Source organism: Amblyraja radiata, chromosome 37, assembly GCF_010909765.2.
Source record: "Amblyraja radiata isolate CabotCenter1 chromosome 37, sAmbRad1.1.pri, whole genome shotgun sequence".
NCBI lineage: Eukaryota > Metazoa > Chordata > Chondrichthyes > Rajiformes > Rajidae > Amblyraja > Amblyraja radiata.
In genome coordinates this window covers 1,549,443-1,566,495 of record NC_045992.1, presented here as the reverse complement: position 1 = coordinate 1,566,495, position 17,053 = coordinate 1,549,443, and the positions used below count along the sequence as shown (strand labels likewise).

The following is a 17,053-nucleotide window of genomic DNA, read 5'->3' as shown; positions in this document are numbered from 1 at the left end:
TCAGTAGGACGAGCAAAGTTGGGTCACTTGGGACAACAAGATGACTTCACACGTTAGGCCGCTCCAGGAACTCTAAGATTGGGTAGCCTCCCGTGTCGCCACTGGTAACGCTGTCTGATTCACGTTGACTTGTTGTCTCTTGGCTCCAATCATGATTTTGTTCATTTAAAGACATAACAATGTTAAAAATAGTCCAGCTCGGAACATTCCTTCTCTTTAAAACATCCTGCAGTTCCAGCAGCAACGAAGAGCCCTCTGTAAACTCCGCTAGAGTTGGCAGCAAAATGCTACTTGCAATAAGAAGTCGTTGTTCTGTCAGAGAATGCAAATACAGAGCGAGAGATTTTGACCTTCAAAATGCTGTAGATTTACAGATTATATTTTAAATAAATTCATCTGTTGCTTGGATCTTCAGAATATTGCATTCCTTCTGTAGATGGAACTGCAACTGTCCCGGGAATTTACTTGCAACGGTTTGTTGCGAACATCTGTCTATATACAAGCCAAGTGAGGAAATGTGTGAGGGGGAGTAGAACGGGGTGCACGATGGTCGGCATGGACTAAGTGGGCCGAAGGGCCTTTTCCTGCACCTTATCTCCTTGTGACTGTGATATAATCATCTTCAAAGTCAGAGTGAACGTGAATTTAATGGGTGATGTTATAGGGATGTATAAAATCGTGAGGGCCATTGATAGGGTGAATGAAAGAGTCTTTTTCCCAGGGTAAGGGAATCAAGAACTGGAGCGCAGAGACATCAAAAAACGCAAAAAACATGAGACATGAAATTAGAGTGACGAGTGGGAAAGATTGGATGGGGGGGGTCAGTCTCAGTCTACCCCACGACAGAAGGGGGAGGAGTTGCCCAGAGGCTGGTTATTATGCCCGAGTGATGCTTGTCAGAAACAAGTCAGCAATGTGACATGCTGTCCTTCACTAGCCTGGACTAACATAGGTTCAACAACAGCTGGAACCCGGGCGTACGTCACGGATGGGGCAGAGGAACCCGGGCGTACACCACGGATGGGGCAGAGGAACCCGGGCGTACGTCACGGATGGGGCAGAGGAACCCAGGCGTACGCCACGGATGGGGCAGAGGAACCCGGGCGTATGTCACGGATGGGGCAGAGGAACCCGGGCGTACGCCACGGATGGGGCAGAGGAACCCGGGCGTACGTCACGGATGGGGCAGAGGAACCCGGGCGTACGTCACGGATGGGGCAGAGGAACCCGGGCGTACGCCACGGATGGGGCAGAGGAACCCGGGCGTATGTCACGGATGGGGCAGAGGAACCCGGGCGTATGTCACGGATGGGGCAGAGGAACCCGGGTGTATGTCACGGATGGGGCAGAGGAACCCGGGTGTATGTCACGGATGGGGCAGAGGAATCCAGGTGTATGTCACGGATGGGGCAGAGGAACCCGGGCGTATGTCACGGATGGGGCAGAGGAACCCGGGCGTATGTCACGTATGGGGCAGAGGAATCCAGGTGTATGTCACGGATGGGGCAGAGGAACCCGGGCGTACGTCACGGATGGGGCAGAGGAACCCGGGCGTACACCACGGATGGGGCAGAGGAGCCCTCAGTCTCCACCGTGCTGTCCCTCAGTCCCTGGGTTATCGGCAGCAGGAAGGGAGGGAAGGAGAGCGTCTGTGCGTGAGCTGCCAGTTGCTGCCTTCGGAGACAGCCCCGTCACGGTCGGGGTCGGGGTTGAAATGCTAACATTGCCATTCGGATATTTGCGTTGGTTGGAGGATTTCTTAGGTGGGCGGGGAGAATGTTGACCATGTGGTGTTGAGTTTGTCTGTAATGTGGTTTGAATGCTGGTTAGTAGAAGTGGCATTGGTTAGTAACTAGTGGCGTTGGTTAGTAACTAGTGGTGTTGGTTAGTAACTAGTGGTGTTGGTTAGTAACTAGTGCTGTTGGTTAGTAACTAGTAGTGTTGGTTAATAACTAGTGGTGTTGGTTAATAACTAGTGGCATTGGTTAGTAACTAGTCATGTTGTTGGTTAGTAACTAGTAGTGTTGATTAGTAACTAGTAGTGTTGGTTAGTAACTAGTGGTGTTGGTTAGTAACTAGTGGTGTTGGTTAGTAACTAGTGGTGTTGGTTAGTAACTAGTGGTGTTGGTTAATAACTAGTGGTGTTGGTTAATAACTAGTGGCATTGGTTAGTAACTAGTCATGTTGTTGGTTAGTAACTAGTAGTGTTGATTAGTAACTAGTAGTGTTGGTTAGTAACTAGTGGTGTTGGTTAGTAACTAGTGGTGATGGTTAGTATGAAATGGGAATGTACAAAGGGTCAGACATTAAACCGTTTCAGAGTTGCTTTCAAAGAGCGAGCATTGTTTCCTAAATGGAAGGTGGGGATCTCACAATCCCACATACAAATTCATGGCCATGTGGGTTGTTGGTAGATAGGTCACGAGTGCTCCTACATTTCCATTAGTCAGTTAGTTTAGTTTAGGGTTTAGAGATACAGCGCGGAAACAGACCCTTCGGCCCACCGAGTCCGTACTGACCAGCGATCCCCGCACACTAGCACTATCCTACATGCACTGGGAACAATCTTACAATTTACCAAAGCCAGTTGGCCTACAGTCCTGTACATGTTTGGAGTGTGGGAGGAAACCGGAGCGCCTGGAGAAAACACATGTGGTCCAGGGAGAACATACAAACTCTGTACAAACAGCACCCTTGGTCAGGATCGATCCTGGGTCTCTGGCGCTGTAAGGCACTAACTCTACCGCTGCGGCACTGTGCCGCCCTTAAGCTGGGTGCTCTGGTGGTGAACGCAGTGGGGCAGGTGGATCACTTGTCTCCTTGAGTTATCTCTGCCATTTGTCACAGTGAATATTCTGCCCCAACCTTACTTTCCCAACTGATCCTCTTCTCCCGTTATTCCCACGTATCCAAAACTCTACCATGTCCGTAGACAATGGCGAATAACCCATTGGGCAATGCGATCCAAGGTTCTGTAACTGGATGATGAGCAGCTGGCACCAAGCGCCTGTATATTTGATGACTATTCTCCTTCTGTTTGGTGTTGTGAAATCTACTGGACTGATAAACACTGCTTTTTATTTGTTCACGATCGCTTGCCTTTATCCCGACCCCTTACTGCCCTTGACCCGAGTTATGGTGCTGGATCAGCTCAACGGGCAGTTGCTTGTTCTGGCTTTAGGTCGCAGGTCGCCTTGTCCTCGGGCCATCGATCAACGAGTCAAACATTCATGATGATCCTTTAGTTTCATTGTCAACATTCATGGTCAACGGCCCTTTATCATCACATTTAACAAGTGGGACTAGTGCAGCTGGGACATTGTTGGCCGGTGTGGGCGAGTTGTTTCCACACTGTATCACTCTATGAGTCTAATATACGGTGAGATTCTTTTTCTGCCTGAAGCTCAGTAAGACATAAGTACAATCCTCTGTTTGGGCACATAAGGCATAGAACCAGCTCACTGAGTATATATGCAGTAGTCGTCAGCTGTTGGCACCATTTCCCAGTCCCAGCTGAAGTTGGCCACAAAGTCCAGTTGCAGCTGTCTCCTCCATCCGGCCGTCCCGTCAACCCTCGTCCCTCTACTCGCCCGCCCACCTTCAGCCTCCGTGCCCCACCTGGGGTGGGTGCCCCTCGCAGCCGAGCTTGAGGGCACGGAATGTAAGACCCCCCCCCCCCCCAGTTCTTCTTACCGGCCCTTTCTTTGTCCAGTGTCCTCCACCGACTCCCACCACCTTCCAGAAGAGTGCCGCACCAGAACGGGCCCTTCGGCCCACAATGTCCAGACACAACATGGGACTGAGATCAACTCTGAGCAGTCTGAAGAAGGGTCTCAACCCTGAAATGTCACCTATTCCTTCTCTCCATAGATGCTGCCTCACCCATTGAGTTTCTCCAGCATGTTTGGTCTACCATGAGACTGAGACCAGCTCTGGTATGCCTGCACATCACCCATATCCCTCCATTTCCTGGGTGGCCACGCACCTACTCAAAAGTCTCTTAAACACCATTAACGCACTTGTCCCAGCCACCACCCACGTCCAGCAGCCCATTCCATACACTCGCCACTCCTTGTGTAGACGTAGAGCTGTGTGTTTTCACACTGTACATGGTTGTGAACTGTGGAGCTGGTTAAACAGCCAGGGTGGAGGATGGGGGCAAGGTGGGGGGGAGTGTAGAAGTTACTAGAATGATCGAATTCAACATCCATACCACTGGCTTGACAATGTTGAGGTCTGGAAGCCGCCCACTCCACTGAAGTTTGCTGCTAAGTTACTGTTTAACCCACATATGTGAAATCCCACCCGGTGAATAGGTCAGATTTCTGGCCGAACGATAAGCAAACAACTCTGCAAACTGATTCTTGAAACTGAACCGAGCCCACAGGCAGCACATAATTCTTCCCCACATAAAGACACCTTTGCGAAAGGCTAAACTAAATGAAATGTGTGTAGAGCTTCGACTGATCCTATTGAAAACATTCTGCATTGTTTACACGGGACATGTCATGAAGTGCCTCGTCCAAACATGGCGTGCCGTTGCATGTCCTTGGATTGGAGCCAACTCTAGCCTGGTGCATTTAGTTTAGATCAGAGATACAGTGCATAAACAGGCCCTTTAGCCCTCCGAGTCCGCACCGACCAGCGATCCCCGCACACTTACACACACTAGGGACAATTTACATTTACACCAAGCCAATTAATCTACAAACCTGCACATCTTTGGAGTGTGGGAGGAAACCGGAGCTCAGAGAATCCGAGGGGTAACTTTTTCACACAGAGGGTGGTGGGTGTATGGAACAAGATGCCAGATGAGGTAGTTGAGGCTGGGACTATCCCATCGTTTAAGAAACAGTTAGACAGGTACATGGGTAGGGCAGGTTTGGAGGGATATGGACCAAGCGCAGGCAAGTGGGACTTGTGTAGCTGGGACATTGGGCATGTTGGGCCGAAGGACCTGTTTCCACACTGTATCACTCTATGACTACAATAATAGGCATTTAGAACAAGCATCTGAGGACAAATATGTCGGGTAGCACAGTGTAACAGCTGGTAGAGGTGTGTAAGAAAGAACTGCAGATGCTGGTTTAAATCGAAGGTAGACACAAATTGCTGGAGTAACTCAGCGGGTGAGGCAGCATCTAAGGCTTCCTAATGTCGGCAATTCCTTCTCTCCAGAGATGCTGCCTGACCCACTGAGTTACTCCAGCTTTTTGTGTCTATCTCCGGTTTAAACCAGCATCTGCAGTTCCTTCCTACGCAAGATTAGAATTCCTTCATTAGATGCAACTAATCGTAATTTAGGATCTCTGAATGAACTCCCATTTGTTGGTAAGTTGAAAGGGAGCTGTAATTCAGCTTCAATCATTTGCTGCTTGAATAAGCTTCAGACTAAAAGAAACCCTTTTATAGCACAGTGGAAAGATGTACAATCTCATTTTAATTCAGAAGCAATTTAGTAAGAATATCTGATCGTTCATTTTTTGTTCAGCGCTAATTGTCTCGATTTCTTTTTGATTTCAAACGCTAATTCCAATGACTGGATAATTTGATGCTTTTACTTAATACACCAGTGACTGGTGTTGCCTGATATCATAAACTGCCTTTAGCTCTGAATCTTATTCTAAAGCTGTAAAGAATATGGAATATAGACACAAAATGCTGGAGTAGCTCAGCAGGACAGGACAATTCACATTTACACCAAGCCAATTAACCTACAAACCTGTACGTCCTTGGAGTGTGGGAGGAAACCAAATATATCGGAGAAAACTCACACGCAGGTCATGGGGAGAACGTGCAAACTCCGTACAGACAGCGCCCGTAGTCGGGATCGAACCCGGGTCTCTGGCACTGTGAGGCAGCAGCTCTACCGTGCTGCTCCCCATTAAACTTTGCCCCTCTCAATTTAAAGCTGCGCCCTCTAATATTTGATTATTCCATCCAGCGGAAGAGGTTTGAATTGTCTTCCCATTAGTTCACATACTTCTCGACTTGGTTGTGAGCCATTGGATTTGCAGCGTCTGGCTCCCCCAGTGGTTTTAGTGATAAGTGCAGGAGATGGCTTGGTGTTGTGCCACAGATACTTTGGTGTTATCATGTGGCATCAATTTTGTGTCGATGTGTGCGATGCCTTACGCATTTAAATAATATATTGACAACATCTTTACCAGTTGTGGCAATTTGCGGGCCTCCCTAAATCTGGACAAAATGACAAGAGTTCATAAGTTCATAGTGATAGGAGCAGAATTAGGCCACTCGGCCCATCAAGTCTACTCCGCCATTCAATCATGGCTGATCTATCTTTCCCTCTCAACCCCATTCTCCTGCCTTCTCCCCATAACCCCTGACACCCGTACTAATCAAGAATCTATCTATCTCTGCCTTAAATATATCCATTGACCTGACCTCCACAGCCTTCTGTGGCAAAGAATTCCACAGATTCACCACCCACTGACTGGAGAAATTCCTCCTCATCCCCTTCCTAAAGGAATGTCATAAGACCAAAAGTGTTGATAGAATGAGGCCATTCGGCCCATTCAATCATGGCTGATCTATCTCTCCTCCTAACCCCATTCTCCTGCCTTCTCCCCATGACCTCTGACACCCGTTAATGTCCTTTAATTCTGAGGCTATGACCCCTGGTCCTAGACTCTCCCACTTCCCCCCCCCCGGAAGTCCCCACAGAGAATGTGTTCAAAAGGGATTTACATCGGTGAGACCAAGCGTAGGTTGGGCGATCGTTTCGCCGAACACCTCCGCTCAGTCCGCAATAACCTACCTGACCTCCCGGTGGCTCAGCACTTCAACTCCCCCTCCCATTCCCAATCCGACCTCTCTGTCCTGGGTCTCCTCCATTGCCAGAGTGAGCAACAGCGGAAATTGGAGGAACAGCACCTCATATTCCGCCTGGGGACCTTGCGTCCTTATGGCATTAACATTGAATTCTCCCAATTTGGCTAGCCCTTGCTGTCTCCTCCCCTTCCTTAACCCTCTAGCTGTCTCCTCCCACCCTCCCATCCGCCCACCCTCGGGCTCCTCCTCCTCCTTCCCTTTTCCTTCCTTCTCCCCCCCCCCACCCCCCATCAGTCTGAAGAAGGGTTTCGGCCCGAAACGTTGCCTATTTCCTTCGCTCCATAGATGCTACTGCACCCGCTGAGTTTCCCCAGCAATTTTGTGTACCTCCCACAGAGAATGTGTCAGCTCGCCATGTTATTATATGACATGGAGAGACGTTCTCCACCAAGGTGGTTGCTCGTGGTCCATCGTGGACCAACATGATGTTTGAAGTTGACCACTTGCTTGCGTTTGCCTTGCAGATCAGCATCTTCATGACTCACCTGTCGAACTACGGCAATGACCGCCTGGGCCTGTACACGTTCGAGAGCCTGGTGAAGTTCGTGCAGTGCTGGACCAACCTGAAGCTGCAGACACTGCCCCCGGTGGAACTGGCGGCCAAGTACTTCGAGCTCTTCCCAGAGGAAAAGGACCCTCTGTGGCAGGTAGGGACCAGTCACCTGGACTCAGAGTTCCTCTCCAGTGTCACAGCTAGATAGCGTCACAGAGTCATACCTTGGAAACAGGCCCAACTTCGGCACAACTTACCCCACCGGCCAACATGTCCCATCTACACTAGTCCCACCTGCCAGCGTTTAAGGTCATAAGGAATAGGAGTAGAATTAGGCCATTCGGCCCATCAAGTCTACTCCACCATTCAATCATGGTTGATCTTTCTCTACCTCCTAACCCCATTCTCCTGCCTTCTCCCCATAACCCCTGACACCTGTACTAATCTAGAATCTATCTATCTCTGCTGTAAAAATATCCATTGACTTGGCCTCCACAGCCTACTGTGGCAAAGAATTCCACAGATTCACCAGCCTCCAACCTGTCCAATCCATCTGGGTCTAAAGCCAAACTATTATCTCGTGTCTATTGTCTATTCAACCTAAGGCCCTTACATCAATTATTTCTGTTAAAACTAAAGTACTGTTACACTTTCATGACACATTTATCTTGAGAAAGCAACTATTTTGAGCTGTCTTTACGGATATAATGTTGTGCCAAGGAATTAATGAGGTTCAGACATTTTTTTATTGATGAAAAATCCCAGCTGACAAAATAGATTTTTTTTTTCCCGAAAATTCTTTCACAACTATAGAATTGTTGCCGTGCCATGAGACACTCACTGAGCTTCTAGATGTCAGCATTAATTTCATTGTTTTTTTTGTTAAAGCAACTATTTGTATAGAGTCATGGAATCAAACAGTTGCCCATGCTGACCAAGATGCCCCAACTGCACTAATCCCATTTAGAGTGTCACGGAATCAGGCCCTTCGGCCCAACTCATCCATGCTGACCAAGATGCCCACCTATGCTAATGCCATTTAGTCATCCAGCTGTTAGCAGATGTTTAGTTTAGAGATACAGTGCGGAAACAGTTCCTTTGGCCCACTGGGTCCGCATCGACCAATGATCACCCCAACACTAGTTCTATCCCACACACTAGGGACAATTTGCAGAAGCCAATTAACCTACAAACCTGGGGTAGACACAACGTTCTGGAGTAACTCAGCGGGTGAGGCAACATCTATGGAGAGAAGGAATTGGCGACGTTTCGGGTCGAGACCCTTCTTCAGACTTTAATTGGACTTTACTGGAATTTAACTTGCACAAAACATTATTCCCTTTATCATGTATCTGTACCTTGTGGAAATGATCTTTGTAAAGACAGCTCAAAATAATCATGTATTGTCTTTCTGCTGACTGGTCAGCACACAACATAAGCTCTGTACACGTGACAATAAACTAAACTGAACTATTAATGGGATTAATGTAGGACTTGTACTGAGTTTAGTTTATTGTCACGTGTACCGAGGTACAGTGGAAAGCTTTTTGTTGCGTGCTAACCAGTCAGCGGAAAGACAATACGTGATTAAAAATGGATAATGGATATAAATGGTCAAGCCAAGTTTATTCTTCACATACACATATGAGATGTGCAGTGAAATGAAAAGTGGCAATGCTCGCGGACTTTGTGCAGAAAACAAACAAACAAACTACAGACAGAATGGAACAGAATCACATATTCACATATTACATATTTGTGGAAGGGAAAAAGAAAAAAACTGCAGTTTTAAAAACACACCTCACAACAGTAGGTGTTAGTCCCTGGTGAGATTTACAGTCCTAATGGCCTCTGGGAAGAAACTCCTTCTCATCCTCTCCGTTCTCACAGCATGGCAACGGAGGCGTTTGCCTGACCGTAGCAGCTGGAACAGTCCGTTGCTGGGGTGGAAGGGGTCCCCCATGATCTTGTTGGCTCTGGAGTTGCACCTTCTGATGTATAGTCCCTACAGTATATGGCTAGTGTAAATGGATGGCTGATGGTCAGTGGGGACTCAGTGGGCCGATGGGCCTCTCAGGCCATTGGGACTAACCACGATGTACAGGTAGGTGCTGGTACAGATGGGCTGAGTTGTTTAGGAACATGGCAGGTTGGCTAATGTCCGTGTGGGGCAGGACTAGGATATTCTCACCCAGTCAGGGCTATGTGTTGCTGTGGTTTCCTCTTCTGTAAAGGGGCACTCGGTTCAAGAGGTATAAACTGCATTCTTGAGAGACGATTCATTGGTTTAATGCTGTGGATGGATTAAAGATAAGTCAGTGTTTTTCTATGAAGAAGTCCCAGGAGGCGCTAAAATGCTTCTGGAGGATTAAGGATGGACAGTAATGTGGATGAGTCACTGGATCAGGAGTTTGCTCTTTCCCACCACGTGCGTTGTGTGTTGAATCGGGTAATTCTGGCAGCAGTCAGCAAGCTAGTGGAAAATAGATGGAGACACTATGGGGTATGAAAGACCAAATCTGTTTAGTTTATTGTTACGAGGTACAGTGCTTTTAGTTTAGTTTAGAGATACAGCGCGGCAACAGGCCCTTCGGCCCACCGAGTCGTGCCGACCAGTGATCCCCGCACACTAACACTATCATACACACACTAGGGACAATTTACACATATACCAAGCCAATTAACCTACAAACCTGCACGTCTTTGGAGTGTGGGAGGAAACCGAAGATCTCGGAGAAAACCCACGCAGGTCACGGGGAGAACGTGCAAACTCCGTACAGACAGCACCCATAGTCGGGATCGAACCCGCTGCAAGCGCTGTAAGGCAGCAACTCTACCGCTGCGCCACCGTGATCGCCCTATGATTAGTTTGCAGCGCGATAGTGAATCTGTCGGTCAAGCAATAAATCTGATAACCAGACAGTGAGGAAATGCTGATGCAGCAATTCTGCAACGAGCTGGCAGGCCCTGGTCTTGATCACCTTTGCAACATGCTGATTATTCCTTAATTACACCCTCTGTTTATTAAAGAATCTCTGACTGAAAATAGACTCCAGTGATTTACAAGATTCCCCAGGGTAAGGGTCAACATATTAAACTGCTCTGCACTGAGTTTGTTTGTAATCCAAGTTGCACATCCTGGAGGCTGTTGCTTCCATTGCCACTGATTAGTTTATCCAACCATTGATTCGATGTGGACCATTCAGCCCATCAAAGATAGACACATAAGGCTGGAGTAACTCAGCGGGACAGGCAGCATCTTCTTCAGAAGAAGGGTCTCGACCCGAAACGTCACCCATTCCTTCTCTCCAGAGATGTTGCCTGTCCCGCTGAGTTACTCCAGCATTTTGTGTCTATCTTCGGTATAAACCAGCATCTGCAGTTCCTTCCGACACATTCAGCCCATCAAACCTGTTCGATCAATGGTCTGAAAAACGCCACAAACAGTTTTTGACTGAATTACTGCAAACGTGACAATATTAGACTAATACTAATATTAAAGAGTCACAGAGTCATACACAGAAAAGGCCCTTCAGCCCATCTCGTCCATGTCGACCAGGATGCCCCATCTATACTAGTCCCCCCCGCCCACACCCCTCTATTCATGCACCTGTCCAAATGTCTTTCAAATATTGTTACTGTGCCTGCCTCAACTACCTCCTCTGGCAGCTCATTCCACACACACACACCACCCTCTGTGTGAAGACATTGGCTCAGCCACATTTGGAGCATTGCATACAGTTCTGGTCACCCCATTACAGGAAGGTTTAGCAGGATTCTGGCCGGATCAGTGGGTATCAGCGACCAGGCAAGGTTGGATAAACCTGGATTGTTTATATCATGAGCACCTGAGGTTGAAGGGAGGCCTGATATTAGGTCTACCGCTGCGACACTGTGCCCCCTGCACAACGTCAGAGACCCGGGTTCCATCCTGACCTCGGGTGCTGTCTGTGCGGAGTTTGCACGTTCTCCCCGTGACCGCGTGGGTTTTCTCCGGGTGCTCCGGTTTCCTCCCACACCCAAAAGCCGCGCAGGTTTGTAGGTTAATTGGCTTCTATAAACCTCCCATGGTGTGTAGGTAACGACAGCATGATAACATGCAACTAGTGTGTGGGTCGAAGGGCCTGTTTCCATGCTGTATTTCTAAACTAAACTAAACTATCAAACCTTGTTAAACCCCTCTGGTCCGATTATAATCCAGTCATGTGTGCTCGATTTAATATTCCACTTGAAATACCGACACTGTCTCCAGAGTACATCCATTTTGGAACCGCTTATTGCTGTTGCTGTTTGCAATTACCTGGAACAGAATCCACGCTGAAAATAGATTTGGAGATGTTACCTGGGGGAGCACACAGTCAGTACCTGGACTGTCAGGTGTCTATTATTGAAGCTTTCAGAAGCGCAGCTCAGAACTGTCGGAGAATTCATCTCCGTGAGATGGAGAAGGGGAAATGGTTAGCTCGGTCAAGGAGAGATATAGGCATGCAGTGCACATGTACAATAAGGATCGCTCATCAACAAGGCAGCACTGGGAAACAAAAGAATGGATTTGAAACCAGGTTTGATTTTGTAGAGGGCCCTTTGGGATTAGCAAGTAAGTAAAGTGCCTTCCATTGCTGCCTGCCTCTGGCCTAATTGACCCAGGTAACATGATTCTTCCACCGCGCTCAGAAAATCAATGTTTTTACCATTTTTAAGTATCAGGGGCTGCTGCACTGCTCTACTTAGGATGAGATGCAGCTTTGCGGTGCAGAGAGACCTCTGAAGGTTAGGACAGGGCAGGCAAATGGCCCCCGAACTCCTCGTTGCCCTTGTCTCCACATCTCATGGCCAACCGTGGGAGGAGATGTTCATGAGTGATAGGAGCAGAATTAGGCCATTCGGCCCATCATGTCTACTCCGCCATTCAATCATGGCCGATCTATCTCTCCCTCTCAACCCCATTCTCCACCCTTCTCCGCGTAACCCGTAACGTGTTGAAGTGAGATGTTTGAGGAAAATAGTCATACAGTGTGGAAACAGGCCCTTCGGCCCAACTCGTCCATGTCGAACAAGATGCTCCATCTAAGATAGTCCCGTTTGCCCACGTTGATCCCTCTAAACCTTTCCCATCCATGTACATGTCTAAGTCTCTTGTAATGCATTTACAGTATCTATCTCGACTACCTCCCCAGGCAAGTTATTCTAAATACCCACTACCCTCTGAATGAAAAGGTTCATTGACACTATCCTACACCCGCTAGAGGCAATTTTTACATTTGTACCCAGCCAATTAACCTTCAAACCTGTTCATCTTTGGAGTGTGGGAGGAAACCGAAGATCTCGGAGAAAACCCACGCGGGTCGCGGGGAGAACGTGCAAACTCCGTACAGACAGCACCCGTAGTCGGGATCGAACCCGGTCTTCAATGTACACGTCCATGTACGCTAACTGTGCGTGTACAGGAGTCTGAGAGTGCGTGTGTGTGTGTCCCAGCAGTGAGGTATCAGAGTGCTCTTGTACTCCCATCCGTGTGTGCGTGTGCGAGAGGCAATGCGTTCTTTATTTTTTAAACTATCGATTTATTAGATGATTATTTCCTCGCAGTCAATCTTGATTTTCAGAATCCGTGCGATGACAGACGACACAAGGACATTTGGTCGAAAGAAAAGACTTGTGACAGGCTGCCAAAGTTCCTTATCATCGGCCCTCAAAAAACTGGTAACTACATTCCCTGATTTAGTCCAGTTGAATCATTGGAATCTTTCCATGAAACCTGGGTGTCGATATTTATCAGAAGTGCTGGGAGACTATTTTCATCATTTTTGTAAACTTAAGAGCAAACTAATTAGCTCCTCTAGTTTCAGAAGAATCTGGGATGGCCCATGTGATAGGGGAGATGTCACACTATCAGAGAGTCTTCCTCCAGATTAAATATTCTGCCACGATCAGAGCTCCCTGCTGACCTCTGGTGTTTTGGCCTTTAGCAATACAGTAGGGAAACAGACCATTCGGCCCACCGAGTCCGTGCCGGCCAGTGATCCCCAGACACACTGAATACTATCCTACACACAAACTAGGGAAAATGTACAATTTCACCAAAGCCAATTAACCTACAAACCTGCACGTCTTTGGAGTGTGGGAGGAAACCAGAGCCCCTGGGGAAAACTCACGTAGGTCACGGAGAGAACGTGCAAACTACGCACAGACAGCGCCCGTAGACAGGGGTGACCCCGGGTCTCTGGCGCTGTGAGGCAGCGGCACTACCCGCTGCGCCACCGTGGAAGATATTTGAGGACGGTTTAGCCGTGAAGCTCAATGCAGAGTGGAAGAAAGCTGGATGTCTGAAAATGCTGCCTGGGTGATCAATAACCTCTTTTCCTCAGGTACCACAGCGTTGCACTTTTTCCTATCCTTACACCCTGGAATCATGAGTAATTTCCCCAGCCCTGTCACCTACGAGGAGATTCAGTTCTTCAATGGCGCTAACTACCACAAAGGAATAGACTGGTGAGTGAACGTCATTATTGTCACGGGGACGATGCGGACAGGGTAGGGGGTGGCGGGGGGGGGGGGGGAATGCGGAAGGGGGGGTGCGGAGGAGGGAGGGGGGAGGTGATGGGGAGGGAGGGGGAGAAAAGGGGAAGGGAGGGGGGAGAGATGGGGCTCTTAAAAATAGCAGAGTCAGTGGATATGGGGAGATGGCAGGAATGGGGTACAGATTGTGGATGATCACATTGAATGGAGGTGCTGGCTCGAATGGCCTGCTCCTGCACCTATTGTCTATTGTCTATTGAGACTGGGCATGGAGTAGGCAGGGGGGAAGGGGGAGGGGGGAAGAGGATACTGGGCATGGAGTGGGGGGGAGGCAGGAAGGGAGAGTTGGGTGGGCTGGGGGGGGGGGGGGGGGGGGGGAGAGTTTCCACCATTCTGCTTCCAACACCCTGAATCATTTCTCAGGTACATGGAGTTCTTCCCCATCCCGTCAAACGTGAGCACAGACTTGACGTTTGAGAAGAGCGCCAACTACTTCGAGTCGGAGGTTGTGCCCAAGAGGGCTGCGGCCCTACTTCCCCGAGCAAAGATCATCGCCATCCTGATCAACCCGGCAGAGAGGGCATACTCCTGGTACCAGGTACACACCAGCCCCCGGCCCCCAGCCCCCGGGCCCCCGGCCCCCAGAGAGAGGGGCCCACACTCGCTACAGGGGGGGTCGCAAACCCAACCATTATGTAGCATCTTATCATTATCATCATTTTATTGTCATCATGCAAAGCAACAATTGTACAGTGCAAAATGGGAATACGTTTCTCAGGGAATACCAGAGCATCGCACATAAAAACTTCAACATTCCACGCATAAATAAAAACAATCCAGTTCCTGATAAAAACAGTACGAATAGTTTTTAAAAAGTACAGGTAAAAAAAGCATTAACATTAAAATACAAGTTATAGTCACAGAGTACAGAAACAGGCCCTTCGGCCCATCATGTCTACTCTGCCATTCAACCATGGCTGATCTATCTCTCCCTCCTAACCCCATTCTCCTGCCTTCTCCCCATAACCCCTGACACCCGTACTAATCAGAAAAGCCCCATCTGCACTAGTCCCACCCATATCCCTCCAAGGCCCATATCACTTCGAAGCTTCTCCTATCCATGTACCTGTCCAAATGTCTCTTAAGCATTATGATAGTACCTGCCTCAACCAGTGCTGTAACAGAGTTCTGTTTGTGATTCATTCTGGGTACATACAGCACGGAAACAGGCCCTTCAGCCCAACTTGTCCATGCTAACCCATGCTGCCCCATCTAAGGTCATCTAATTTGACTGAATTTGGCTCATATCCCACTAAACATTCCCTGTCCATGTACTTGTCCCAAGATGCTGTTTTATGCTGCCATAGAACCTGGCACAACCAGCTCGATCCATAGTGACTGAACACATTGCCCCTTGGGTCCCTGCTAAATCTCCGCCCTCTCACCATAAACCCATGTCCTCTTGTATTTACCAAAGACAGCCACAAAGTGCTGGAGTCTTCTTCTTTCGTGTGGCAGGCACAGCCTAAAGTTGTTGGACAACTTGTTCTATTTGATCTTCCATTTGTGCACGTCGAGTTGATTGCATTAGTCGAAACAGGTTGCAATCTTCCACCCCAGTGCTGGAGTAACTCTGCGGGACAGGCAGCATCTCTGGAGAGAAGGAATGGGTGACGTTTCAGTCATCACCCTTCATTAGGGTCTGAGTTACTCCAGCATTTTGTGTCTATCTTCGGTATAAACCAGCATCTGCTGTTCCTTCTTACACACTGCTCTTGTTTTTGATTCCCCTACTGTGGGTGAAAGACTGTGTGCATTCACTCTATCTATTCCCCTCGTGATTTTGTACACCTCTATAAGATCATCCCTTAGCCTCCAAGGAATAGAGACCCAGCCTGCTCAGCCTGTCGCCATAGCTCAGGACCATGAGTCCTGGCAACATCTTCACTAACCGTCCCACTGCCTGAGATACACCTGCTCTAGACGGACACAAAACGCCGGAGTAACTCAGCGGGCCAGGCAGCATCTCTGGAGAAAAGGAATAGGTGACGTTTTGGGTCTCGACACGAAAAGTCACCTAACCAGTGTTCTCCAGAGATGCTGCCTGACCCGCTGAGTTACTCCGCATTTTGTGTCTATTCAAGGATTCTAATCTGTTTAAGAAGGAACTGCAGATGCTGGAAAATCAAAGGTACACAAAAAATGCTGGAGAAACTCAGCGGGTGCAGCAGCATCTATGGAGCGAAGGAAATAGGGCAACGTTTCAGGCCGAAACCCGTCTTCAGAATTCTAATCTGATCTTATAAAGGAACCAAGTTCAAGAGAGTTTATTGTCATGTGTCCCTGATAGGACAATTAAATTCTTGCTTTGCTTCAGCACACAGAACGACGTAGGCCATTGACTACAAAACAGATCAGTGGGGTCCATATACCATGATATAAATATATACACACATGAATAATAAACTGATAAATGCAAAATACAGATAATGGGCCCAGCCCATCTGTAACAAATAACCATGTTGTCTAAAGCAGCATCTGCATTCCTAGCTATACACGGGCTTTAGTTGGTCTGCATACTCTGCATGGTGGTTTCTTCTGCAGCACCAGCGAGCCCACCAGCTGCCCGCGGCTTTGAACTTCACCTTCCACCAAGTGATCAGTGCCAGCCCCGATGCCCCCAGGGAGGTCCGCCTTCTGCAGAGTCGCTGCCTGCTTCCAGGCTGGTATGCCACACACATTGAAAGGTGGCTGGCCCACTATCAGCCTTCCCAGGTAGGGGTTTGTGTCTGCGTTAACGGTCTCTGCAGTCATACCTCAGGCCGCAGATTCAGGCACAGTTTCCTCTCCGCAATCAGTTATCAGGCAACTGATTCATAACTAGAGAGCAGTCCTGAGCTACTATCGACATCATTGATGGTGATCTTCAGACTATCGTTGGGGAAACTCAGCGGGTGAGGCAGCATCTATAGAGAGAAGGAATAGGTGACGTTTCGGCTCGGGTTCAGGAGAGGATGGGCGCACACTTCTCCTTGTACCCCACTCCCCACGTACTCCGGGAGTGTTTAACATAAAAGCTTTTCACTGTACCTCGGTACACATGACAATGAACTGAATTATCATATGTATCAACAACAGAGTAATCACATTCTTACTTGTAGCTGGGAAACACAGCGCACTCACAGATCA

General features: G+C 48.4%; 1 protein-coding gene across 1 annotated transcript in view; it reads left to right on the top strand.

The window, feature by feature from the left end:
• ndst2 (N-deacetylase and N-sulfotransferase 2) overlaps positions 1-16,744 on the top strand; it is a 79,003-nt gene extending 62,259 nt beyond the window's left edge. Inside the window, exons 8-12 of the mRNA XM_033012542.1 lie at positions 7,317-7,499; positions 12,952-13,048; positions 13,714-13,837; positions 14,288-14,462; positions 16,469-16,744. Of these exons, the coding sequence (XP_032868433.1) occupies positions 7,317-7,499; positions 12,952-13,048; positions 13,714-13,837; positions 14,288-14,462; positions 16,469-16,744 (855 nt within the window). The remainder of the gene's footprint in view (positions 1-7,316; positions 7,500-12,951; positions 13,049-13,713; positions 13,838-14,287; positions 14,463-16,468) is intronic.
• The last annotated feature ends 309 nt before the right edge of the window (positions 16,745-17,053 follow it).